Raw genomic sequence first — 27,449 nt, 5'->3', positions numbered from 1 at the left:
AGTATCAATCTAGTGCCAGATCACTTGCAAAGGCATCTTATCGTGGAACAAGTAAATACATCCATGACTATCAGCTGATAATCCAGATCAACAAAAAACCCGCAAAATTTCTGTTTAAACTTGTGAGCTTCAAGCTTATGGGGTAAAAATGACTTGGTGATGGTATAAAAATATTTGAAATAATTCTTATCCAGGTTGATAAATGAAAGGACAGTTAGGACTGAAGAATTTTAATTTGTTTAAATACCCATCCTCCTGTCTGGGGGAAAAAAAACCCATAAAAATCCTGAACTCTGCAGCACTTTAAAGATGTGAATAAATCTCATGTTGAGAAGTCTTTGGCTTTTATTCTCAACTGCATTGGACAATTACTTCTAACATTACACTGCATACTTCCAGGTAACTAGATCAGTTAGACATAGTTACCCAGAAAGAAAAGTAAGTTGATGATAGAGAGATTAAGCGCTATGTAAATTGACCTGATATGGCCCAGAATTTTTGCATTCATTTAGAAGTACAGCTTTTTTCAAAGTAAAACTGGCACCACATTTTCTGCCAACACAGCCTGGAAAAAAAATGAATTTTAAAAAATCCTGTCCCATTTTGCAGAGTGTAGCTTGGGGTGGCATTTATGAAAGTTGAAATGTTAGCAAATCAGAGTGAAAAGGATCAGACTTTCATAAATAAAATTTACACAACAGATGTAAGCATTTAACAGGAAATGGCAGAGTTTTCTTTTCATGAAGAAAGTAAGTTGAGTTTTCAAAAGCTCCTTCTAAAAGCTGTTGTGTCTTCTGATAAAGTTTGCTGCAGCCTTGTCTTACAAAATAACTTCCTCTGATTCTCCTCCGCCTCCAAACCAAAAGGAAAGAGGAAAGTAAACATAAAAATCCCCGAATCCTATTGCTGATGTGATGCTGAGATACTAGGATCCAATACTCAAACCATTGATGTCTTGGAATTTTCTACGTTATTTTGGCAACAATGACTCAGCCATGTTGCTATAGACTGTCTTTGTTACTCCTCTTTGCTTAGTTGTATTAATACAATGCCGTTCTCCTAGATACCTTGTAGAGTACAGGGAATATAATAGGGAGAATAACATTGCTAAGAAGTTTCCTGGCCTAATCCTGCAATATTAACATTACATTAAGATTAGTTCCTTAGTACCCACAGATTCAGGCATGCATAATGAATGCTTTCATTACCACTGCATGATTCCTAGGGTTGAAAATAATCCCTTCCTCCTTGACTGTCCCTCCCACATAGAACATACATCACAGTGGATGGTCAGAAATACTTAATTGACTCAGCAGTGTAATTGCTTAGGAAAAAAGTGATTTCTGAAAAGACAGTAAATTTTGCATGGAAATTTCTACCATTTCTCTCTGGCTGACTCTCCTGCTGGTAAAATAGCAGTATCTGTGACACCACGCAAAACTTTCATGTAGTCAACTTAGAAACATTTTATTCTTAAAGCACTATGGGTTTTCTGCCCTTTTTAGCAATTCTTACTCTCCGAGGTTTTTTAACACTTTAGTATTGAGATTAATAAGTGCATTGTGGTATCATGGTTTACTCCTAACGACAGTTCCAGTAGCTCCTGTGATATTTCCTTACACAATCCATGTGTTCCTTAAAATACATATTTTATTTCAGACAAGGGAGGTTGATTACAGAAGCAGAATGTGATGCCTGATCATGCAAACTTGTCCCACAGAGTTGTCAGGAATCTTGCACAGAACAGCCAGTAGGACCAAGATCTAACGCATGCATCTGTATTTTCTTTTGAAGAGAGAAGTTATGACTCTCTGTTTTCAAGTTGACCTGTACTTTAAATTGAAGAGAAATTTCATCATGAAGTACATTTCTGTGGGGCATGCTTTGTTGTTTTTAATTTCTAGGGTGAAATAGTTAAGAAGTATACCCAGCTCAACCCTAAAACTTACGAAGACAGACTAGAATTAATTCTAAAGATGTGCATAGAGGCTGCATCAGAGGCAGTAAATGTGAACTGCAGAATTTTGGGAGTAGGTAAGTTAACAAATACTAACTTTGTCTTTTCATCTAAGTTTTTCAACATGAAATCACTACTGATTAATTTAAAATACCTTTCTAAAACAGATCTCATGCCTTTTAAGGTCTTAAACTACATTCTTAACACAGAAACTTTTTTAAATGTCGGTGAAAATGAGAAGCTGACTATAAAGACTGAAGTTGCCCCAGGCCATAACAGCCATAAAAGCAGTCTGCTAAGTTATATCTAAACTATATCTAAAATGTGTGGTATATAGATTTTGTGGATTTTGAAGCTCCCTGAAGTCTCAGAATTGTGAATCAGATTCTTAGAGTGTACTGAAACAGCTCTTGAAACAACTGCAGCTGAGTCAGGTTTCCTCTACTGTTTGTAAGCCTTTCTTTACAGCCAGGATCAACTGTGCAGCAGCATTCTCAATTACACTGGGGCAGACTGAAAAGGCTAAAATGTTAGATTAAATATGCAGTTCACAGAGGACAAAAGCAGCCTTTTTGTTGACTTCTGGTTTACTGTAAACTGTTGTAGAGTTCCAAGTTAAACTGTGTGTTTATATCAGACAGGAATTCATCAGTTTAATGATGACTGGGACATTTGGTCTTAGATATTACAGTTATTTATGAAGTTGTCAATTAATGTGTCCCAGATTTTTAAGGAGGACATAAAATCCTCATTTTAGCTGAGAAATGCTCCAAAAGAAAAGTAGTTCGCTCCAGACCAAAACTTACTTGAATCACACAGTACAAAGAAAAGTTAATTTGAACTTTCTTTAAAAGTATTTTTCAAAACCACATTCAATACACAAAGCCATAAGAAGAAATATGTCAGACCCGCAAATCAAATCTTTTAGACTATCTGTTTGGTAATACACATGACTTAACCACCCAAATTATTTTATTGTGTCAAAACACTAAATCTTGAAAGCCTCATAGTTCCTGTAGAAAAGATGGTAAATTCTGCAGTAGTCACTATTGCAAGTATCTCAGAACAGTTTAGTCAGCTACATTTATTAGGATAATGAAACCATAAACTGGTTTACAGAATTTTATATATGGGGAAAAAACCTTTCCTTTTGTTTGTCATTTTACAAGAATTACATTCCTGTTTTACTTCAGCCCCCTCCCTTCTGTGACTGATTGCTTACTGCTCAGTTACTGAGTAATGAGGTGAAAAGTGCTACAGAATAAGAAATTTCTTTTGTTAGCTGCTCTTTGCCTCATTCAGACCCATAATTTGTATCAGAATACTACCTGAAATTTAAAGTTCTCTTTAGACAATGACATATAATTCCTATGGGAATACTTAATGTATTAGATTCTAGTCATTTTCTTAAGGGTAATAATCTTAACATTGGAGAAGTTTTTGCAAGACTGAGCAGAAGGGCTAGACTTAATCCTGGACTTTTTATCAGTAACACTGGCCTTTTTCCAGCTATCATAGGTAAGGGTAAAAGTAGTAATCATTGGAAATGAATGAGGAGAAAAAGCTTAACAGAGAGCAATGAAGAAGTGTTTTCCTCCTTTTAGTCCTGTAAACTGCTGTCAGCACATAACATACCAGCTACATGAACATAACTGATTGAAGAACTCCCACTAATACAAAACAGGTTTGCAGGGTGATTAAAAAGTAGGACTGAAAAAAATAATTTTCAACATCTTTTTGTCTTCACCAAATAAGTCTAGATTGCAACAGCTCTGCAGTTAGTTTCAATTTTGTTATTTTTGTTGGTTTTTTTTTTTTACTCAAAGCATTTATATTAAAAACAGCTTTCTGAAAATGAGGGGAAAGTATCAGGCCCAATATTACTGAATTATTTTTTTTTTACTTTTACAAAACACAAATTTTAAGCTAAAGGAGACCCAGATCTATACAGCAATGTGTAGAGGTACTTGTGAGTGCTATCTATTTACTGCTATTAGGCAGTATTTATGTTGCCTTTCTGGAGCTGACAGTAGAGAAAAGAGGATGAAGAGATAGCTTCTGCTAATTCCCATAGTCGTTTACATCAGTTACAGAATTATGGCATTTAGAAAAAGTAGACATGTTAATCAGCTATTGTTGAGTTAGCAACTAAGTATTAAATCAGGTTTTGTTGTAATAAACATTTGGTTATTAAAATCCTAGGGAGACCTTCAGAGATTGACATTGGGAATGTCATTTCCGTTAGATACATGCTGACAGGTTCTCAGATGATTTGGTCTTTACAAAGTGAGATTTTTTGCGGTTCTTACAGCTTTAATGTTCAAATTCAGCTGCTTGTCTTGTAGCTTTTGTGGCTGCTTTCTATTGTAATGTTAACCCTGGGACTTTTTTTTTTTTTTTTTCTCTCTGAATGTCTTTAGACAAATGACACAATTACATACTCTCTGTACAACTATAATAGATAAAATGTTCAAATTTTGTTGTCTACAGCTAAATACCTCCATAATAGAGTGGCCTACTTTTCAAAGGTCCTGACAGAGTCCATCAACTTTGGAAGCCTCTCCAGCTAGAGGAAACTGGTTTGGCTAATAGTGCCTATTATTAGCCATTATTCTGTTCAGCAGATGAATCTCTGAACAGAGTCTTGATTTTTCTGGAAAATAGTATATTTTTAAGTAGAAATCACTACTCAAAAGTTCAGTGATTATTTTTAGTCATTCTAAATCTTGAGAGTTACAGAAAATTTCAGGACACTTCTACTGTTCCAGGTTTTGAACAAGTTATTTTGTACAGTTTGCTATTTTATGTCTTTCCTAGATGACGAAAAAGAAACACAAGTATTAACTGATTTGCTGCAATCTTGCCTGAAGTAGGAGCATTAACTCTCTAACACTAACCATTACCCATTGTGATTAGAGCAATTGAGTTCTATGAATTATTGTTACATGTCAGAAATTGCACTGCCAGTAATACTTAGAAATTGTTACTTTCATGCTCTGCTTCAAAGCCTAGTATTAGAAATAAAAATACTTGTCATTGCAAAGATAAAAATAGATCTTAAAGTATTACACAGACTTAGTTTTGATTTTTCTCTCCTGTATTTCTGGGACTTAGGTATTTCCACAGGTGGACGGGTAAATCCCCGAGAAGGAATTGTGCTTCACTCTACAAAACTCATTCAGGAGTGGAGCTCTGTGGATCTCAGAACTCCAATATCTGATGCTCTGCACCTGCCAGTCTGGGTGGACAATGATGGAAACTGTGCTGCACTAGCAGAGAGGAAATTTGGTCATGGAAAAGGAATAGAAAATTTTGTAACACTCATTACTGGTACAGGTGGGTATATTATAGTTAATGAAACCCAAACTCAAAATACCAGCACCATCAGTCAGAAGCTCAGCTGATCTTAAAAGCATAAACACCACCACTGTGCTTGGAAAACCCTAATATATTAGGTTCTTAAACCAAAAATCCTTTTGCCACTCTATTTGTTTCTTTTAGGGTGCTTTTTAATTTATTCAGGCAAATGAAACGTTTTGCATAGTATAAGCTTCTTGATAAAAGAAGTTCTGCTGATACAGATATGCTGGCTAACCATTTTTTCAAAATAAGGAAAATCTGAGCAACTTTAGCTGGAATAATTTTGCTTTTTTCAGCTTTATAGCTTAATTCTCTTCCAGCTGCAGAAACACAAGTCAGATCAAGATATGTATCTAGAAGATAAGCAACTGACTATGAGAGATGATGCTTATTACATCTCAAATGCAAATGTGGGGGAACTTTTCTTATTTGTTATGTATATAGTCCTTTAGAATGGTGGCAGCAATAACTCCACCCAGGGTTTGGGAAGGGGCAGCAGAGGATTGCAGATTTAAGTGTCCTGGCTCTTTAGCAGACAGGTTTAGCTGTCTAAATACAGCATTAAAACATCTCCTCTGAAATGTAAAATTTTAAGGCCTCTTGAAAGGTTCGTTTTGTGCATAAAGAGTATGACTTAGGAGCTTAAAAGATCTGTCATAGCAGTTCAGTACCATCTGTAGGCTTTTTAAGAAAGGAGAAGCATTACATACCATTTTGATACATGAATGAATAGGAGGGAGCAATGAACTTGCTTATTAGGTATGTTGAACAGAGAAAAGTTCTTCAATAACCACTAATTTTTGGTTTCCAGTATAGAAGACCACTGATGCACATGTTTTTTCTTGTCTGTATTAGAATAAGCAAATGTCAATGTGCTGCAGAATTGGGGCCTCTAAAAACTGTATTTTATGTTTGGTTTTGTTTTGGGGGGGGTTTAAAGTTTTTCATATCTTTGCAGGAATTGGAGGTGGAATCATTCATCAACACGAATTGATCCATGGCAGTTCTTTCTGTGCTGCTGAGCTTGGGCATATTGTTGTATCTTTAGATGGACCAGAGTGCCTGTGTGGTAGCCAAGGATGCATAGAAGCATATGCCTCTGGAATAGCATTACAGAGAGAAGCTAAGAAACTGCATGATGGTATCTATGTACTTTATTTTTGAAAACACGATTACTAAATTGCAGTATAAGAAGAAATTTGCAAAAATTATATTAAGAAAAATAGACCTGCCATCTTTTTCTAGGAGGAGGCAAGAACAGGTGTGCAGGCAGCTAGATGGGATTCCTGTGTATGGCCAACCCAGGAGCCGCCACAACCTGCATAGTACAATTCTTTTTCAGTGATGGCAATACCCAGACAAGCCACATTTGAAACCACTGGTCTCAAAATTACTGGAAACATGTAGTACAGTTTAGTCTCTCCTTAAAAAGTGTGCTGTAAGGTAATCTGATGGGTATTCTGTGAAGTTTGGTTTCACAGTGATTGTCTTTCAGCAATAATTTCTCAGTCTCAGATAAGTTTGAGAACACATATTTTATTTTATTAACTTTTGGGGCTGAAAGACTAGTGAATTACCATACTGTAACTGTTTGAGTTTGATGCCCTGCCTCTACAGTTCACTGAATAATATGGATATGACCACTTTGGCTAAACTGAGGGTTGGACAGATTGCTCAGGTTTCAGGCTTCAGTATGAAAGTAAAAGAGATGTAAAGATCTTAACTGCCTGTTTGTCACCCTCCATTTCTTGACTTATGCCATCACCATGTTTTTCTCTTGACTTTCTTTCCTCCTCTTCAAACAGAGGATCTGCTTTTAGTAGAAGGAATGTCAATGAAGAAGGAGGAGGTTGTTAGCGCTGCACATCTCATTCAAGCAGCTAAACTTGGGAACACAAAAGCAGACAGCATTCTCAGAACAGGTGAGAACATAGCCCAAAAGGTGGAACCCTCCCATGATTATATTTTTGGGCATACAGAAATGGTAATGCACTGTAACACTACAAACACAACTCTACATGTTGAGGACCTCCCTATGTAAAAATTATTAATGGTAATGAAATGTTAAATATAAATGTTGGAGGAAATGTGAGCTGAAGCGTGTATTAAAAGTCTCTGTTCCAATAAATGAGAGGAGAAAAAGCTTCTGCAAAGATCAGCTTAAAAACAGTGAGGTCTCGACATTCTCATATTGGAAAATTTGGGGACATTTCTCTGTAGGCAAGTGAATGGCTAGTCTGAGCAAGCAAAGGCAATTTACCTATTACTTTACATGGGATATTTTACTGTTTTACTAGCTTTAAATACAGTCGTCTTCCTTGTATATAGCTGACAGCACCAAGATGGTAAAGTAATGCTTTCCTATTTTCTTTTAGCTTACAAGTGTGGTAATGCATTGCTTTGTCTTTCACAGCCATATCATTGGATGATGCATTATAGTGCTTTTAAAATTGCCTTTTTTTTCTTCTACTTTTGAAAGAAAAAATAATGGCAAACTCATATTGCCTGATAACGTAAACTCCAAACTGTCTGCCATATGGAATAGAATGCTTTACTGACAGTGTCATTTGCTGCTAACAACTACTGATGCCTGGACTGCTTTGAGTATTCTACTTAATTTCTTTTTACTTTATCTTTTCAGCTGGGACAGCATTAGGCCTTGGAGTTGTGAACATTCTGCACACCATGAACCCCTCTCTTGTTATCCTTTCTGGAGTTCTAGCTAGCCACTACGTTAATGCTGTCAAAGATGTGATAAATCGACAGGCTCTGTCCTCTGTTAAAACTGTGGATGTGGTGGTCTCAAATCTAGCAGATCCTGCTCTTCTTGGAGCTGCTAGCCTGGTACTGGATTATACTACACGTAGAATATACTAGGTACCTGGAAGAATTATAGAAAAGGACTATTCAAATTCCTAAGGGGCGGAGGAAATACTTTGCCCCAAATTTTTCTTTGATGAGAGCAGCTGTTTAATCAGAATAGTGTTCTGAATAGTTAGTGACTACTTCAGCATTTCCTAATGGAGGTATTATCTTTTTGTACTTTTTCCTAAATTTCATCTGACTTCATAGGAACTAATGTGCAATTCTGTTATGTTTAATCATCTCTGTTGTTAAGTCCATATGTTGAATTATTTATGAGCATATCTTGATGTATGGTAGGGAATATGTGTATGGTGTGTCAAATTATAGCTAACACTTGGAGATCTGTATCTCATTTTGCATCTATGTGAAACGAGAAGTCTATAATGTGACCAGCTTTTCAGTTTCCAGGCTTCTACCTGCAAAGTAAATATGATGTAATCACCAGGTAGTAATTTCAGTGGGTGGAAATGAGGGAAGTTGCTTCTACAATCAAAAAGGCTGCATCTAGAAATGGTGGTTTGTGAAGAACTTGGTGGAGGCAGTTATTTATTACATCACCTTTAGAGAGTAGAGTCCCATTTTTTAGAAGCTTTGCATATGAAGGAGAAAGACTGTGGTCTAGTGAGCTTAGAGCCTGCAGAGCAGTCCAAACAAACTGACAAGTGTAGCAGTGAGCATCTTTGTCTTCTGGCTATGGCCAACAGTAAATTACTTGAATTTTATTGTTTGGGGTTTTCTCAAGGAACTTCATCTGCCAGATTAGCAGAGGGGACTGTTTATTCTTTGGTAGTCAGATGTGGCACATCTGATCATAAAGACTCTTACCTTTGAAGAAAACTTTTCCACTGCAGAGTGAGATAATGCATCTCCTCAGCAGTTTTGGTAGCTGCAGGTACATTGTTCTTGTCCTGCATTCATCATCAGCTCACAGGATGAAAAGTCAAATCTGAGCCTCATCCTCACCTTCAAGACATTCAGAAGCCTGGGAGCAAAGTATGTCACATACCAATGAAGGCTTGCCTAGGTAAACCATGATTTATATTTCTTTAACTAGTCCTTCTTGATATATAGCTCTGTCTTTTTATCCAGCTGCTTTTTAGCATACTTCCAAGATACTGTAGTAATAACTATTTGACACAAGGAAAAATGGGAAAAACAAACAGACCCATCTAACTGATCAGCTATCTCAGAAAGAAGATACCTGTGGAAGAACAGTCACAAGACCATCCTCTGTCCTACTTTTAATGGCCTATTTTGACATCTAACTCGGCCATTGATAATATATGCAGAAGCCCAGTAAAGTACTAGTACAGGGGAACAAAAGGGGCTATTTCCACACTTAACCTTCTCCAACCAAAATGAAATGGCCTTCTGCAATCACTGCCCTCTGCTGTACAATAATCTTGGACTGAGTAGCTGTTAGTATAGTGAACCACACTACTGGCTAATTCTGGGCTATAATCTACACAAGTTGCCTTCATGCCATCCTTTCTTCTGCATGGAATGCTTACTGAGAAGTCGCATCTTCATAGCAAATTTTACAAACACCACCAGATCTCCTTGACATCTCCAGCCTCTATACCATAGTTTTTCTCAGAATCAGCAAATACTAGCTCTTAACCATTTGCAAAGTTGTAGTGGGCTTTATGTCACCAGGGGTTCTTAGTTCCTTTTCCCATGTGTCTGTTTCCTTGGTGATTCCCACTAACTTTAGCAGTAGCTTCATGAGCAGGTCAAGGAGAAATGGACTTTGCTTTATGGTGATAGTAGCTCAGGTCAGGAGTAACAGTATTGAGGTTCTAACAAAAAGGAGCCCCGTCATTTGATCTTTCCATCCCATAGCATCACAGGGAATGCCTGACTAAAAGTGAGACCAGGATTTTGCTTTCCAGACCTCCTGAAGCTCTATATTTTTGATATAATCTCAGACTCCAGATACATTTTTCCCTAGCAGCTGAAAGGAGGGTACAGACATAGAGAAAACATGAAAGAACAGGGTACAGACAGAGAAAAAAACGTTTCTACAGACATAGAAAAAACATTTGAAAGTTTTACTCTTAACACTTAACATCTAGTCTTGTTAAGAAAATGGTTTTTCAGATGCTTTTGAAAATGTCTTTTTCTGTCAACCAGCCAAGAACCTGCTGCATATGTGCAAATAGTGCTGAAGTCCTTGCAGTTTCCTGAGAAGTTTGTGGGCTTATAAAATCAGAAAGAATAAAAAACATATTTAATAGCATAATAGTGATTTTATTTGTTTGTTTTTCCTTCCTCCCCTGTTCAGAAACCTCCCTTGCACTTCAGGCACTTTATCGTGGACCAGAAGTTTTACAGAGGTTTGGTTTTGCTGCATGCACTTACCAGGCCCACTGCATTGTAACTGCTGAAGCCTTAGCAAGAATGGCACTGTCCATCCCTCTAAGCAGAACTGCATATGACACTCAAGAGCTTGGGCAGGAGGAGACCGCTCATGCACATGCATGTGTATAATCAGCATTGCATGAGCAAGCACCAGCAGTACTTAAACAGCAGAGTACCAAAAGGTTGGAAAGTGACTTAAAACTGGAGTTCTTAGTGCTGTAGCTTATAATTCACATAACCAATGTAAGACCTCTGCCAGTCCCTATATCGTATTGCTCCTCATCCTTGCATCTGGTGGAAAAAGCCTGCTCTGCCTAAGCTCAGGAACCCAACCAGCCAGGTCTTGGGACCACGAGGAGGCCAGTTGAGTTTTGCTAGCTATCTTTTTACAGATCATTGCTGATGCTTTGCAAGCTACATAGCTAATCAGTACAGAATCAAGGTTTGGAATTTCTTTTTGGTCTTCTGAGCAGCAAGTTTAGTTATTCACTATTTTGAGTCTTTGATCTGCCATCAAGACACTCAGAATTAAAAAATGCCTCAGGCCTTCTGGTAGTCTTGAAGCACTGTCCTTCCTCCATTTAAGTGTATCAAAATCATCAGAAACTTGGACATACCACCAATGGAAGCAATGTCAAGTTTGTATCACAGAAACACATCTCAGACAGGAAGGTGCAGACAGAGTTTATAATTTGATCTCCATCAGTGAAATCTGATCACTTTGTCCCTTTCAAATGGTGCGGAGAGTTTACAGGCATTAGGGTAAAACACCTGGACTGTATAGCCCATGGACTATTCCAGATAATTGTGTTTGATAAACCATTTTCCAAAGGCACATTAGAACTAGTGCTTTGGCAGCTGAAGTATAGGTGCTAAAGCCATGTATTTAGTACAGTTGTTTTAGTCTGGCACAAAGCTATGTTTGTTTGCTTAAGCTGAAGGCAGATGCTTTGCACTGTGGGCATATATTATATTTTAGTAACAACTGAAAATGCCTGTGAGATTCTGAAGAAGACAGAGACAGCCAAATTTTTCTTAAACCTTGCTTAAGTTTACACATAGAGTTGTAGCACTTCCCAGTTGGTTCATTTGGTAAGTTCACACAAAACTAGATCAAACCATATACTTTGTTGCAGTGCCCAAACCACCTACTGCTTGTACATTGCAATTTGGTATAAAATCAAAGACAACTGCTTTTTCAGATTGAGCAAAGCAATGAAAAGACAAGTAATACAGCTTCTGTCATAATTGAGGGAAGCTTTTGGGTTCACAGCTGTCCTTCTGACCTCACAGATATCAATTATATCCTTAACAAATCACAAATTACCATTAGGCTGTTACTGCTAGCCAAAAAAAGCTTTGCATGCTTGAAAGCACACATTTTTCTCCATTAGGCTAAAAAGAGAACACATCTCCACTTTTCCCTTGCTTGTACTGTTAGACCACTATTGCTGTAACTCCGTGTCTGCAGGTGTTCCAAATACTACCAGCTTTTTTTGCATGAAGCACATTACACAGAAATTATAAATGCAAATAAAGTGCCAAAATTGTGCTTAAAGTGTATGAAGACAGCATTGAAAGAAAAATTTTGAAGAAATATCCTGATTTTTTTCCCAAAGGTTCCTTTATTTTTAATTTCAATTTCACAACCATGTGATAAGTATGGATACAGCACTTTTTAAAAAGCTAGTAAGATTTTACCTTATCCATACCTCATGTCTTAGGCCAGGTAAATCTCCTACACATGGTAACCAGCTGCAAGTGGTAAACAGCCAGGTGAAGCAAGAGATTAAATGTGTGCTTGTGACTGTAGCCAAAGGCATTGCAACACTGTAATCATACATAATTGTCAGTGAAACTTGCATTACTGATGCGAGACTAATTAAATAGTCTCCAGTTCAACAGTGTTGAGTAGGCCCACCCTTTGTGGGACCAGAACATACCACATGGACCATCCCCTACAAAGTCAGACCACAGAGGCCTGGGTCATCACTAACCTTGTAAGATCTGAGTATCCTGCAGATATGCTGCAGTCCCAGTCACACCATGACCCAGTGCCACAGCATGCTGCTGCAGCACAACAGTTCTGCAGAGGAACAAGCTTGCCCACGTGACAGTTTCTGCTGGAGAAATTCTTTTCTGGCAAAGATGACACCCATCTTGTCCATTCTAAAACACAAGCCAGTAAACTATGTCCTTCCATCTTTACCAGCTGCTCAGAAAAAAAAAATTCAGCAAGAAACAAGCAAGCCATAGCATGTTGGTTTATGGCTACTTAAAACTGTTACCCACATTCCTCAGGCTTAGAGGATGAAGGTGCAACACTGTCATTTTCTAATGAACCCGTGATCTTCTCTCCACCCCCCTTCTCAACAAACACTCATATCATTTCAGACTGGCTGGGTGCCAGCTGCCACCTGATCACAAGCTAAACAAAGCAAGTTCTATACCAGGATGTATTCAGCAGGAGTCTGCAGCTTCTCTCAATGCTTCATGAGATCTTTGTGCATGTGCATCTGGGGTTTCATTTGAAGGATAAGAAGTGTCCAGGTTTTTTTCCAGATTCCACTAACTCAGTTTTCTGCATCAGCTACATGTTATGGAGATAAGCCGCATCAGTGGGAAGTTAAGGCCAGTAAACAGAGGAATGAGTATGCTCAGCTAGGCCAGAAGCAGAGAATTGTCACATGAAGTCACAAAACTGACAGATGCCGACTCTGAAGGAAGCAAGTCAGTGTTCAGAAGCACAGACAACAGCTCCAACTGGCCTAAATAAAGCTGAGGATTCTTTTGCTCAGTGCCACAACGTCTAAGTATCTAAAATAATTCTCAGGCACAAAGTCTGAGCACTAGTGAGGCCACACCTGGAGTGCTGGGTTCAGTTCTGGGCTCCCCAGTACAAGAGAGACATGGACATGCTGGAGAGAGTCCAACAAAGGGCCACAAAGATCATTATGCAACTAGAGCATCTCTTCTATGAGGACAGGCTGGGAGAGCTGGGATTGTTCAGCCTGGAAAAGAAAAGGCTCCGGGGGATCTTATCAATGTATATAGAAGGGAGGGTGCAAAGAAGACAGAGCCAGGCTCTTTTAAGTGATGCCCAGTGACAGGACCAGAGGCAGTAGGCACAAACTGAAACATAGGAGGTTCCTCCTGAACATCAGGAAATGCTTCTTAACCAGGACGGTGACTGAGCACTGGCACTGGTTGCCCAAAGAGATGGTAGTCTCTCTCCTTGCAGATATTCAAAAGCTGACTGGATGTGGTCCTGGAAAACCAGCTCTAGATGGCCCTACTTGAGCAGGGGTGATTGGACCAGATGACCTCCAGAGGTCCCTTCTGACCTCAGCCTTTCTGTGATTTTGCAACAGCACTGATACAGGAGGTAAGAGGGAGCCAGTGGGCTAGCATGCTTGAATATAAAATTAAGGCAGAAGACAGAGTCTACAAAATCTCAGCACAAGATCTAGGAGGTAACCAAAACCCAAAGAGCTGCTTAAGTGTTCCAGCTAGATGGTGTACACAAGAGAACTGGAGACACATAGTTAGCCCCTGCAAACCCAGTTTATAAAACACTGCTTTAACTTCTGTAACGTTGCTTTCACCTTGAATTTGAGAGTCTGCCCATTTTCTTGGATTGCAGTTCAAAACCATGCCCTTAGAACAGATAAAATGTCCTATGAGATAGGACAGTGTCTTGATTAATCAGTTCCATAACTCAGTGTGCAGGAACCCCTCTAATCTGATCTTTCAGATTCCAGTAAATTGAAACTAACATTTTAAACATAGTGTATTTAATGCAGTGGAGTTTTCTTTATTGAATTACCAAACCATTTTAGAAGCCTTTGTTTGCAGAGCTTTGGGATGACTAGAAGAAAGGAAGTTTCCAGTCAAGGTGCATGCATAATTGGGCAAGGCTACCATTGAGTATCACTATTCTATGGACTTGCTTTGTGCTTCAGTCCTATTAAACTCACCTGTGGTATCCCTGTGCAGTTCAGAAAATATTTTCCTGCTTTAATCTTCCATGGAATTAAGCTTCCAGACCTGTAGTCTACTTTCATTTTCATCACCAGTTATCAGTAGCTTGTGAATACACTTGCAAACATGGGAATAGCTCCAGTCACTACAGACGACAGTAAAGTACACCTTAACTATTGAAGCCCAACTGGCAACCATTTGTTCAATATCTTATTCACCAAAGGGACAGAGCTGCTAGTAAGACAGTTGCCATGCAACAACACCATGAGCATTAGTAAGTTTTAATCTGCATCTGCAGCCCTCTTCAAGCTGCTTGGACTAACCTTCCAGCTACAAAAGGTATTAAAGCAATTCTGCTACAGACTAGTTAAGCTACTGTATCTTTGATAAAACGGTGAAATAATGTATGAGACTGAACAGACTATTCTTACAAGAAAGACAGTTAAGGTAAGTCTTACCAAAGCAGGGCTAGAATACAGCCCCTATGAATGCTGGGTGAGATTAGAGAGCCAAGGAGGCAGCAGAACAGAGATTTTCTGGATCAGTTTGTTTCAAATTCAACCACCTTGGCAGACAGAGCTCCAACCCAGTAGACGAGCAGCAGTAAGAGCAACTCTTCCCTTCTTTCCAAATCTCCAGTCCACCATGCTGGTGGAAGAAAGCATCTGCAAGACTCAGTAAGGACAAGGATGCAGATCAAACACACCCAAACAGCCTCTGCACAACAGGACTTTGCATATGAAGCTAGCATTAACTACATGGCAAATAGAATATGCAGAATATCAAAGGCTTTAACTACTCAGTGCCCTGTAATATATTTCTAGCCTAAGATCTGCAGCTGGAGTTACAGCAGAAAACCAGAGAACTGCTTACCTTCAGAAGGCAGTGTCATCAGTTCCACTGGAAGTGAGGTAAGCTCCTTAAGCCTGCTGCTCCAGTTTCCTAGAGCTTCTATCTTGTGTGATAAATTGGATAAGGAAGCAGTTCTTAAACTAAAGGTCTTAAGAGCTTATAGAGACAAGCGGGACAGCCTCTCAAGAAACCAGGAACATTGCTGGCTGGTCAGTCACTAGCAAGGTGAAATCATTAGCAATTAAGAGAAACATTTGCTCACACTGAATTCAAACACCCCTTGTCAAAAGGGAGAAGGAGACCTTAATTAATTAATCCAAAGTCAACACATTTTTCTGTTTAACAGATCTTTAATATCAGTAATGTGGGAAGTGACATCTCAGTGCACAATAGCACAGAGACTACAGTTTTGGAGGTTCTCCCATTTCAGACACAGAAAGGAAACATGAGGAAGAACATGCATCAAACAATGATCAGCTCTAGATACATCATGAGGTTTGGTCCAAAAAAAACATTGAAACAATTAATCCAATTACTGCAAACATAGCTTCTCTGAGTAAGGTTAAGATATTGCATTTGTAGTGTTTCCACTGCGCTCTCCTTCAGCGAACCAGAGGAGCCTGCTTGAGTGAGATGAGAACTGAACGCATGCGGGACACATCTTTTGCCTGCTTACTAGACTTGGGATTAAAGTCACAGAGCTGAGCCACACGTTCCCACTCAGTGCCTGGAAAAATGTCTTCTGCATCATTCACAAAGGCTTCTTCAGCTGCCCTAAAAGCAATGCAATGCACCTTGCGTTAATGCCCAACATATAAGGCACTTCTTCCCTCTTACAGGATGCAGTTTCTTTCAGCATGTTTCATAAGAAATGTGACTTGACAGCTGCTTGTGAACATTATGGCTACTTAAGCTCCCACTGCCCCAACCCTGGAGATGAAAGTAGGTTGCAGTAGTATGCTATGCACAAGCAGCGTAGAGGATTGCTGTGTAAAATGTTGGATACAGGTGTTTGGTTTAAAGAACAGTTATTGAGTCTTTGCCTAAGGAGTCACCACACAAGCTTCCAGGAAGTCAAATACTCCTACATAGGCATTTTATTTATGGAGAAATGCCCAAGTCTTAACTAGCCTCTGCCAATTCATGGCTTCTGTTGGACACTTGCCAACTGGAAATTTACAACTCCCTGCAAGCATGTCTTAAAACAGATTCCATTTGAGGATTTAAATCAGCCCGAAGGCCTACAGGCCATCATAAAACTATCTGCTGATGATTCCCAATGCAGTAGTGAAGCAGCATGAATCAAAAGGAATTTAAGTCATTAATCACATGCTTGTGGGTGCTATAGACTAAAGCATGTCTTGGCAGAGTAGATGACTTGAGGTCAGCTCACAGGATAAACACATTTCCCCTGCTTTCCCCTGAGGAGACTCTAAGGAGGCTTTGTATATGATGTACAGGTTAGTGCCAGTGGCTTCCCAGCTGTATCATTTTGGCATTGCTATGCTGCCAACAGCATTGCTTTAATAAAGGGATAACACAGCAGCATCTGGTTTACATGAACTGTGGGGCTCTGGGAGCTGCCTGAGTGCAAGAGCAGTAAGCATCAAGAGATCAAACCAAATCCATCTACTCCAACAAGCAGTACAGAAAAAAGCAGTGAAGATGACTCTCCCATGAGGGTTCAGCACTGTTCACAGGGATGGTAAGGTTACAGACACCACTGAAGACAAGGGTCACTACAACACTGCTACTTTATGTGACATGACGCTTTTAAGGGGCAGTGAAGATTTTTTTACTTAACTGTTCTAGGCTGTAGCAAGGATGATTTATGTTTGTGCTTAAAGGTGAAGAGAAGAAAAGAAACGAGAGAAAGTTTAAGTCAGATACAGAAAATGAGAATGAGTTTAATGCAGATGATCAGCTGGCTGAGCATGCACTAGTAGCTTAGCCTACATTCAGGAAACAGGCTGCCAGTTTCATTCTGCAGCACTTAAACTGCATATTTGCATTGGATATATGAAAATAAGGGGCTTATTTGAAAAAAAATCTATCAAAATCAACTCCAAAAGACTTCAGAAAAGTCAACCACCACCTGTAAATCCATCATTTCACAAGTCTTTGTTTACATCCATCTACATTTAGGTAAAATTCCACACTGGACCTTCAATATTAATGCACTCAAAGCCACGCCATGGCTCACCAATACACCTTCTAAAGGTGTCACCTCAGAATATGTGACATGGCCACATTCAATTCAAGTCTACAAATTAAGGAAAAAAATTAAGATACAAGAACAAGCCAATGAACACTGCAATCCTTCCACCCCACAGAACCTAGCATACTCTTTGGGGCTTGAAAGTCATGGCTATATTCTCATTGATCTATTAGGCTGGCAAAATGTCTACACAGAGCTCCTCCTAAATGTTCTCTCAGCAGCTAATAATGATTTTCCAATACCACCCTCTTGTACTTTTCATCTGTTCTCTAACAGCATCCTACTTCTATATGCACACACCTCTTCTACCCTGTTCTATAGGCAGGTGATTCCTTTTTACCTTCCTTGGCTTGTGGAGCTTTATGTGCAAGCATTGCTTGAATATTTTTCTGATTATGTAGGCAAATGAGCACCAATCAGGAGCTCAATGCATACTAACAGAAAATGCAGAGTTAGACATTGTGCTTCTCTGCAGAAGTGACTAGGACTAAATACAGCACCCATGTGAGACTGCAGACGCTAACCCACATACCCAGCAAAGCATTTTGCTAAGCAGTGTTCACTGGCCTGAAAAACAACTGTAAACCCCTACACCTAAAGGCTACTGAAGTCATTACCAAAATTCTAGTGCTATGTATACTACATGACTTAATCTGAAAGTGCTGGCTGTTGTGCAGTGTATGGGATCCTTATAGGAAAACTGTACTTAATACTGCAGATCAGAGTCAGTCTAAAAAGTAAAAGCTATTCACTTTTATTAGCTTATACTGCCCTGAAATATTCAGATGTTACCTTCAGGCATTCAGCACTATTTCTGATCCTCCTCATTACCTAGTTGACTAGCAAACAGAATTAGTAGTTAAGCAACATACACATAACCAATCACATCAGCGAAGGGTTGTTTGTAGAAAGCTTCATCTGCCACCCTAGGTAGCAAGTAGTCCAACAGGCAGGCAAGCAGGCAGGAGAAAAGAGATAAGGATGAGAAGTATGGAACACAGCTGAAGGCAGTTTTAACAAGCACATTAGCCTTGTATCACCTAGGCTTACTGTAACAGGAAAACTGCTACCACATGGAATGTATCAATTAAGCCATTGCCTCAGAGGGGCAACACAAAAGCTCTGCTACGTCCTAGAAGTTGGGACCAGCTAGTTTAGGAATGGATTCCCAGTGTTAGCATTAGGCTACTTCCAGTGGACAGAAACTACCATTAGGAGAGAGATCTCACCAGGCTGATGAGAATGCCAAACACTCCTTCTGCACAACAGTTGTTAAATGGACCCTGCTCCAGAATGCATACCCTGCACTCCAACACTGGCCACAATAAAAAGCTATGGGGTTTATCATGAGCTCTGGCCACCAACTAGAAGAGTGCCAATCCTGTTTCCCTTTCTTGGCCCAACCAAAAGACTGTACCTCAGTAAAGGAAGTGTCAAATCTGTAATTCTGTAGGAAGTATAGGCTCCTTTCTTCCTTTAGTAAGAAGTAGAGTCGACCTAGGACTCTACTTACTCAAGACAAACCTGCTGGCCATTTTTATAAGAAAACTGGTGTTTCAAAAAAACAACTCATCGCAAAGTCTGTGGGTTCCCAAAGTATAAAGCAGCCCTGACGATTACCTGGACAGAATTACACTGGCAACCCAAGGTCAGAAGTAGAGTTCTAAGTGGTTTTAAGTCAGTACTATCACATTTACCTTTACGTAGCTTGTAGTCAAAATTCCAAAGGGAACCTCTAAGAAAGTGTAAGAGCTTACTAAACCAGAAGCCCAGTCATTAGTTTCTGCCCCAGGGGCCATAATTAGTCAATTCAAACCTAACATAGACACAAGTCATCATTTAGTTCTTCTCTAGCAGAACTGAGCCAGGTTATTTCTCAAACACTTCCAAAATCAGCAGCCAAAGCTTTTAAGATATCTAATGAAATAACTTTTAGCAAAGACTAACTAGAAGGCCACTTCCATGTGTTCCAAAGATACAAGTAAGGTTGCTAGTCTCAAGGTAGGTAATTACAGTCACTGAAGACCTGTGGAGCTAGAAGCATGCAAACAAGTGGGTAGATTAAAACTTTTTCTGGCTACATTCAAACTTTGTGTCTTAAGGAATCTTCAGCAATTCTGGTTCATTATCTTAATGCTTTCTGTTGCTATTCTTGGACATTTAATCTAGATTCTAAAAAAACTTAAAAATATAGTCTACCACTGCAGACCCATTTCTTAGTAGGAGAGGTTACTCTAATGATCTGAAGGACTAGTGCCTTAGGACATACTAGAAGTATTCTAACCTCCCTCCCCCATTACTTTCATATCCAGTACCACAACTCTTCAGATGGTTGGAGGAACCTTACCTGTTGCTGGCTTTTGTTTTCTGAAGCTTTTCATCTTGCCTTGCATACCACTCCTCCAACTCCTTTATTGCTTTCTCCTTCCATTCTGCCTCCTGCTTCCGTGAGTTGGCATCTGAAGATTTAAGAATTGATCCGTCAGTCATGTTTATTGCAGCTGGATCTTGCTAACATTTCAGCTGATGGCTCAGGGTGCACTCTAGTGCAAGACAGTTGCTTGATCTACTCAGATAAGGGTTAGGAGCTTTCCTGATTTAGGCCATGAGAACTCTTAAATACCATGAACATTCAGAGGATTAGCTAAACAGCATGCCTGTGCTGCATAACTGGGACAGTCCACTTCAGTTTAGGGTAGGTATTCGTAGACTGATTCAGTAAGTCTGTTGGCCTTCAAACTGTTCAGAAACAGAAACAGTCACCTTGCTATGCTAGTGCTAGAACAAAGCTCAGTAAAGCCTCTGTGCTTAGACAAAGTTAGCCTGGTACTCGACATGCATCTGCTGTAACTAGCCCTGAAGAGGAGCAACAGGCTCAGGTCTATCCAGAATCACATTGTACAGAAGATTCTGTCCTAACATTTTCAAGCAAAGCCTCCTCCCTAATGTAAGTGGAAAGCATACCAGTTTGTAGGCTCTTAGAAGCTGTCCACAGGTAGGTATCACTGCATTTGACAACAGTATTTATTTTAGTTACTAGTACATTACTTAATTTAGCTATTAGATTAAGATCCATGTGACAGACAGCCTCAGCAATTACAAAATGAGCAATCTTTATCCTTTGAAAAAAGTGCTGATGGCCACAGTATTTATTCACTCTTTTCTACTGATAAAAGCTGTTCATTTTCTGTCAGCTTATTTGTAAGTAAAGGGCAGGCCACATGAATACTCTTAAGGTTCAGAAAGCCACTTGCTTGCCAATTCCTACACCAGTATTAAGTGTGCTTACTGGAAGACTCATCCAGACTTGCTGCTCAAACTCAAGAAGCATGTTAGATTCCCAAGAGCCAGAAGCCATGGTTGAGAATTCTGCTGCTTAAAAAGCTACCACTAAGTTACTCACAAGAAAGAACACTACAGCAACAAACACCCCCCCTCACCAAGTTGCTCCAGACGCTCCTTTTGTTCCTCTCTCCACTTACGAATACTCTCCGGTTCTGACTGCAGTCGATCTGCTTGGGATATAGCAGCATAGGAGTCTATTGGACCATTACTCTCCTTAAAGGGAAGGAACAGTAATGTCATTTATACATGGCAACTGAATATTTCAGATAACTGCCTGCAAGCTACATAAAATTAGACTATTTGAACTGAGCACATAACACATTTCCACCATTAACATGAAAAACGTCTTGCCACAAACTACAGCAGGATTGAAGCAAATTAATTCAGGACTGCCTTAGCAATCAATGATCAAACACAAATTCAAGCTGACTGGGAAGTCAAACTGTGCCAGAGCTCTATGCCTGAAGAAGGTAGAAGACAATGCCTAGCACCTCACTATGCAGTTGTAGGCCTAGAGAACATCCAGTTAATTTCACCTTAATATTTGCTGTGAAAGTAATTTTATTTTTTTACCATTTTGTGCATAGGAGTTTAAAACATTCTCTGTAACTTATTTGTCTAATTCAGAGACATTTTCAAACTGAACTGATATTAAAAGCCAGTGTCCTTTAAAGATATTACAGAATTTGGATTGCTGTGTGCAGCTTAGAACACAAGGGGTATTTCAACATTTAACCATCAAAACAGTGTGAGTACTAGCATACTTTTTACTATACAATAGCTTAAAGACTTGCAATGAAAAAGGCTATGACAATACACCGGATTCACAAAGCTAATGAATATTGTGCTATTTACCACAGAGGATACTCCAAGTCCAACAACTTTTATTGGTTCACCCTACTATTAACAGACCTAAGAAATACCACTCCTGACAGTACCACATAGATTGAAGCTGACAACAGATTCAGCTGCATCTTGCCCCTCTTTGGACCTCCGGTAGCCCTCAATGAAGGAATAATGCAAAGAGAAGGAGCTAGGATGGTGCAACAGCACCAGGCTTCACATTCAGTCAAACCCAAAATGAACTGGTCAATTGCAGGGCCAAACTACTTACAGGTAGCTAAAACAGTTATATATAGCCCATTCAGTCTATTCTTCCTTATTAAGTTCTATCAACCAAAGCAGCTGGTCACTTAGAATTGCAAATAGAAAATCAAGATATTTCATCTACCTTCTGTTGTATATGGAAGCAAAAAGGGCCAGTAAGACAAGGTTTTCCCATCAATCTCACAGCAATGGTGAGAATATAAAAATTTTAGCAGCAGTGAAAGCTGTTTGTGTCTCCACAAAGTTCAGTGTTCACTTAAAACTCTATGGAGAAGTAGCTCATATGCTGCCCCGTTCCCAAGCATTCATTTAATCAGGGCTATCCAGCCAAATATGATACCAGGCCATGACAATGCCTTAACCAAGCTGGTGTGAAATTCAGTTACAACACAGGGATTGCCTCATGCCTCATTCCTCCCTGACACTAATAAAGCAAGTATCTCTTCCTTCCTTCATTACCATGGCTGACTAACATGGTTTCATACTATGATCGAGCTATTTAGCCAGCAGCTTAATTTCATGCAACTTTATATCCCTAAGTGTATAATGTTTTCAGTCAGCTCCTTGTAAGACCAATCCTGGTAAGACAACCAGGACGCAAGAATTATCCTTAAAGAATAAGTAATTCAGAAAACTTGGCTTTAAACTAGGTAGTCAGAGGATGCTTTCAGCTTATTAGCCAGTGGCAAGTCAACACTAAGTCATACAACAGAGCCTGTCAGTCTGCTTACAGTGGTGATGTCCTATTAAGTCATAATTCAAAATGGACTGCTGCTTTAAGCTGCCTCTAAGTTCAGAGGAGGGGCATATTAGGAGCATTAACAGCTTTGAGATAAGCTACCAGAATAGAAGTTCCTCCTCAGAGGTGAGATAAAAGCACATTAGAGACAAGAAATGGGAAGTATTAGTCTAGATTAAGATAAAGTTCTCAGAGTAGAACAGCACATTCTAAGTACAGAATACTTCTGTCTTACCTGATAGACATCTCCATTAACCACTCCATCAACAGCACCTGTAAAGAAGTGACTGTAGTTTAGCCATTTGAGAAAGAACAGCCAGATTTACTGATTTCAGTTAATTCTATGGAAAGCTTTACTAGAGTATCTAATGTGGAGTTATGCAAAGAGTGTTACCTGATAACCTGCAGGGTCACCTCCTTACGTCTGCACTTTACCAGATAGGGACAAGAAAGCGAGCCATTATTCTGCAGAACCAGTAATATAAGTTCATTTCTTCATCTTGAGCTCATGCTTCAGACTACACAAACAGCAGAGCTGATGCTGCTGAGAAGCTGCTACAGTGTTCTAAAGTTACTCCCACTTTTTCCTCCCTGTCTTAGAAGCTGACTACTCAACAACTGTTCAGAAGTTAAGAAGCATGACTCTCACAGTTTTAGTCTCTACCTGAAAGATTAACAATCCTGCAGCCAACACTTAGTAATTCTTATCCTAGTTTGGTTACCTCCTAATTCCTAATCAGCTCAAAAGATGTAGCTAACATTCCTAGCAGTCACCTTTCTGCTGCCTTCTGTGATGACATGTTTGGCAGCTTCCCACTTCAGCTGCAGCCTTACTCCCACTGAAGTGACACTGGCAGTAGAGCCTCAGGAACAGGATCATCTAGGAGTCTTTGCCACAGAACCCTAAAATTTCACCTTATTAAAACACAGCCATAGGGAACATATGTCAGTTGAGACAAACATTTGAGTTTGTGAAACTATTTAAATCTCCAGACTATGCAAAACATACCAAGATTTTCCAGAACTTCTAAATCTCAGCAAGGCATCTCTCTGGAACAGTGCTAAGTAACATCTGCCTGTGTGATATAACAAGTCATGTTACTACCTTTGTCTCACCCATAATGCCACCATGGATAAACTTATCATGCAGAAGTGTTTCCACCATGTTAATACGCTCTTCAATGAAAGAAGATACTGTACCAAAGTCACACAATAGTAAGCAGAAAATGAAGTTACTTTGCACCACCTTCTTAAATAAGATAGATAATTCACCTAAAATTAAGAGCACTGTGCTGCGGTATCCTCTATTTCTTCGTGGCTATGTATGCCCCAGTTTCACACAAGCAGTGTTAATGGCACACAGGAAGCTCTTAATACTCCTTTATCAGGGAACTAGGCAAGTATTAAGTCCGTATCACCGAGCTCTGAATAGCAATCGTTAACTGTATTAGGTAGAGGACTGTAAAGTCATCAGTTCAAACATGGTAGTTAAGTTGGAAGATACTAGCCTCCAAGAACATATTTACTAACTTCAGTAGGGGAAGACTCAAGTTAACAAAAACTAGCTTTTCAGTTATGAGAACCTCATATTTTATAACTAGGCTCCTATATCTGAAAGGTGGTGGCTACTTTGTTTAATTGCTACTCTTCTGCAAGTTATAGGAGCCAAAAAGAACTAGTTTGAGATGCATATAAAGCTAACAGCTTCTATCTGCTTCAGAGCAGCTACCCTGCACATCACTTAACATCAATCTGGATGCTCCCTCAAAGCACATTTGTAGACATACACTGTCTATGTAGACATAGACTGCACATACACTGACTTGGGCAGTTACAGCTACAATTAACAGTTCTACTAAATAGGTTTATGAAGACTAAAGCCCACAAAGAAAACATGCCTATACTTCACTGTCCTTCAATTTAAGCCCACCTGCACCACAGACGCATGCTGCAGCTGTTCACCTTCTTTTGACAGGGCTGGAATTAAAGCAAAGCCAGGGACTATAACTCATATTGACATTAACAGCTTGAATAAGCCAGCTGCCCACTGTTTACCTTGGAAGAGCAGAGAGCAATTCACACATTCTGCAGACATAAGTTGATTGCTAGAACACCCAAGAGAGGCTAGCCTTTAAATATATGTAGTTCTCACCTCCAGAAGGAAGGCAGTTGTTTCATGAGAGAGACTCCTTGGGTAGCACTGACTCACCACCTAGGTGAGAGGGCTAGTAAGTCCTGAAGAATCTTCCAAGAACTGTGATAATATGATTAAGTTTTCTTGTTACATCAAAAAACATTCATTAAGGTCTTCACTACTCAGGTAGTCTGCTGAGGTAAAAGGAACACCACCATTGCTGAGGGCTGCAGCCGAGATAAAACAGATGTCTCTGTCTTAGGATCGCTTTTCTTCTGCATAGAAACAGCCACTAACTGGCACAGAGATAGGTGTTTCCAGAGGGCACCCACATCAGAAGCATTAAAGATGTTAAAACAAACTTCCCATCTGTTTTGAGCTCCCTGGAACTGTGTTTAAGATGCAGTCAGCATGCTGACTGAGCATGCTGCAAGCAGAAAAGGAAATGGCGCTGTACCATTATGCTGTCATATGGAAGGAAGTATGCTAACCAGAACAAGACCAATAGTCAAACGTTCTTTCATTTCAGCTCTCCAGTCTCAGTGTTTGTGTAATTCAGTATGAAGTCTAGAAAAACTATCTGGTTGCCAGCCTTCATATCAGTAATCAATGCTACTTGTGTATCAGATTTCTTTGTCCACAGAAACATGTAATTTAATGCCCAACTTCCCACAGAAAAAGCCTAAATACTGTTACCGCTATCTATCATCATGTTTTTATTGGCCATGACCAATAAGAGCTCTCTACTGGCTTCAGAATCCATCCAATTCTATCACAGTATTGCACCTTGAAGGTCCTGAAGTTAACACTACACACTTAGAACTATTCTAGTTAGTAATGATCCATATTCCTTGGTGTTTGCTTCTGAACTTAAGGTAAAGCTTTATTTCTAAGGATACTGTTGGAAAGAACACATCCAAACATCTACATTTCTGTAACACAACCTGACAATAAGTAATAATGAACTTCCACCCAGCAACCCATATAGTTTTTATAGTTTTTAGAGTCTGGAAGGGTTCAGAGAGGATAAGCCGTATCAGCTACCTTGCATTCACAGGAGAGAACTAACAGCCAAGCTTGGCAGAAACAGACAGCTAGAATCAGTGCCCTCCACATATACTACAGCTTACAAAAGAAAGGGCTGGGTAGCTTGAAGATAAACACAACAGTTTTGTCACTTCAGTCCTACAGTCAACATATAGCTTCAGAGGCATATCACAATGATGATCAACTACTCTCAGGGCAACTACCTGCACTAATACTAGACTCAGTACTACTTGGCATAAAAGTTTGCTTAGCCTTGTTCACTAGCCTCTCTGAAAGTCTTACCTCAATGCAAAAGACAACAGCTATCAGAACACTCAGAGGGAGCTCTCTTTTTGGAGAGGTAGCTCTTCTAACACAAGTCCAACAGTTTAACACATGGATTAGTTTCTCCTCAGGTCTTCCTACCTAGCTATGCTTTGGAAAATATCCTCATGCAGGAGAAGTGGAGAAATGAACTTCAATATGACCATTCGTAAAAGCACTTTTATGACCTACTTTCAACATCTCTTTTAAACACTAAGTATTCTACTTCTTCATTGCTACTTTTGAGTGAAGCAATAGTTAAAGCAACAGAAGAACATAACCAAATTTAATATATTCTGGCATAAGGTTAAGTAACTTCATCACTCAAGGCCTAGTTTCCTATCCTTTTTCCCTTGGGCACAGATCATGCTTCCACTTCACTTATGTCTCATGCATAAGAGGATGAGAAAGAAGAAATCTCCTCCAAAGTTTTTGTTTAGATAGTTATGCAAGAAACTGAGGCAGAAATAGGTTTTCTAGCTATAAATCATTCTCACACCTGTGTGCAAAATAAAGGCAAGAAGGTCAGGAAGAGTGCTTCTTTCCTGTGATTTAGTTCTAACCTGCTGTCATACCAAAACTCATTAGGATTCCCTTATTTTTAATATATTAAATAGGCTAGTACTAGAGCACATCTTCCTCTCTCTGCAATAATGCTGTGCCATAAAAGCTTCTGTAATTTCCCAATAGATATAGGATTCTCTTGTAAACAGAAAAATAGTTTTTTCTGCCATGAGCTTTATAATAATGCAATACCACCACAAGACAGCAAATACAAGTTAAAAGATACCATCCCTTTATTATACCTTTCTCAGTGCTACCTTATGGTGTTCTGATGCCTCAAGATACTGATTGCATAGCAAAACCCAGAACCATGGCCATTCAAATGATTAAGAAAAAATATCAATAGTCACAAACAAGTTAACTCTTCTTGTCTGTGGTGCTAACTAGAGCAGACAGGAAGAAAACAATTCTTTCCTAAATCATTTTCAAGTGAATTGATAATCAGTCCCTGAAAAGCTATTAAATGTGGTTTATGGACAAACTCCCAAGCGCAATTAAGTTTCTTAATTGCTAGAAAGGCTCCTGAGCCTCTTCAGAAGTTGGAGAAACCTCATTCATTCAAGTTCATATAAAAATGACAGAGCTTGAAACTGCGAAGGCAGTGTTTGAGACTAGA

At 39.3% G+C, this 27,449-nt stretch overlaps 2 protein-coding genes across 9 annotated transcripts in view; one reads left to right on the top strand and one right to left on the bottom strand.

Moving 5' to 3' along the window:
• The window catches only part of GNE (glucosamine (UDP-N-acetyl)-2-epimerase/N-acetylmannosamine kinase), a 38,323-nt gene extending 29,802 nt beyond the window's left edge, over positions 1 to 8,521 (top strand). For all 5 annotated transcript variants that reach the window (XM_049796321.1, XM_049796323.1, XM_049796325.1 and 2 more), the window contains exons 8-12: positions 1,905 to 2,034; positions 5,072 to 5,293; positions 6,276 to 6,458; positions 7,123 to 7,239; positions 7,959 to 8,521. In XM_049796321.1, the coding sequence (XP_049652278.1) occupies positions 1,905 to 2,034; positions 5,072 to 5,293; positions 6,276 to 6,458; positions 7,123 to 7,239; positions 7,959 to 8,194 (888 nt within the window). In that variant the 3' untranslated portion in view covers positions 8,195 to 8,521. The remainder of the gene's footprint in view (positions 1 to 1,904; positions 2,035 to 5,071; positions 5,294 to 6,275; positions 6,459 to 7,122; positions 7,240 to 7,958) is intronic.
• CLTA (clathrin light chain A) overlaps positions 1 to 27,449 on the bottom strand; it is a 41,046-nt gene that overhangs the window by 10,308 nt on the left and 3,289 nt on the right. The window contains exons 2-7 of one of the 4 annotated variants that reach the window (XM_049796395.1): positions 23,021 to 23,058; positions 21,035 to 21,152; positions 19,942 to 20,053; positions 18,467 to 18,520; positions 17,181 to 17,216; positions 15,707 to 16,150 (exon numbers count right to left, since the gene is read on the bottom strand). In XM_049796395.1, the coding sequence (XP_049652352.1) occupies positions 15,979 to 16,150; positions 17,181 to 17,216; positions 18,467 to 18,520; positions 19,942 to 20,053; positions 21,035 to 21,152; positions 23,021 to 23,058 (530 nt within the window). In that variant the 3' untranslated portion in view covers positions 15,707 to 15,978. Of the gene's footprint in view, positions 1 to 15,706; positions 16,151 to 17,180; positions 17,217 to 18,466; positions 18,521 to 19,941; positions 20,054 to 21,034; positions 21,153 to 23,020; positions 23,059 to 27,449 lie in introns of those variants that run through there. The other 3 variants (XM_049796396.1, XM_049796397.1, XM_049796398.1) reach the window with 3 other exon arrangements.

The sequence above is a fragment of the Accipiter gentilis genome, chromosome Z (genome assembly GCF_929443795.1).
Source record: "Accipiter gentilis chromosome Z, bAccGen1.1, whole genome shotgun sequence".
NCBI classification, from domain to species: domain Eukaryota; kingdom Metazoa; phylum Chordata; class Aves; order Accipitriformes; family Accipitridae; genus Astur; species Astur gentilis.
This window is presented reverse-complemented; position numbering and strand designations above follow the sequence as displayed.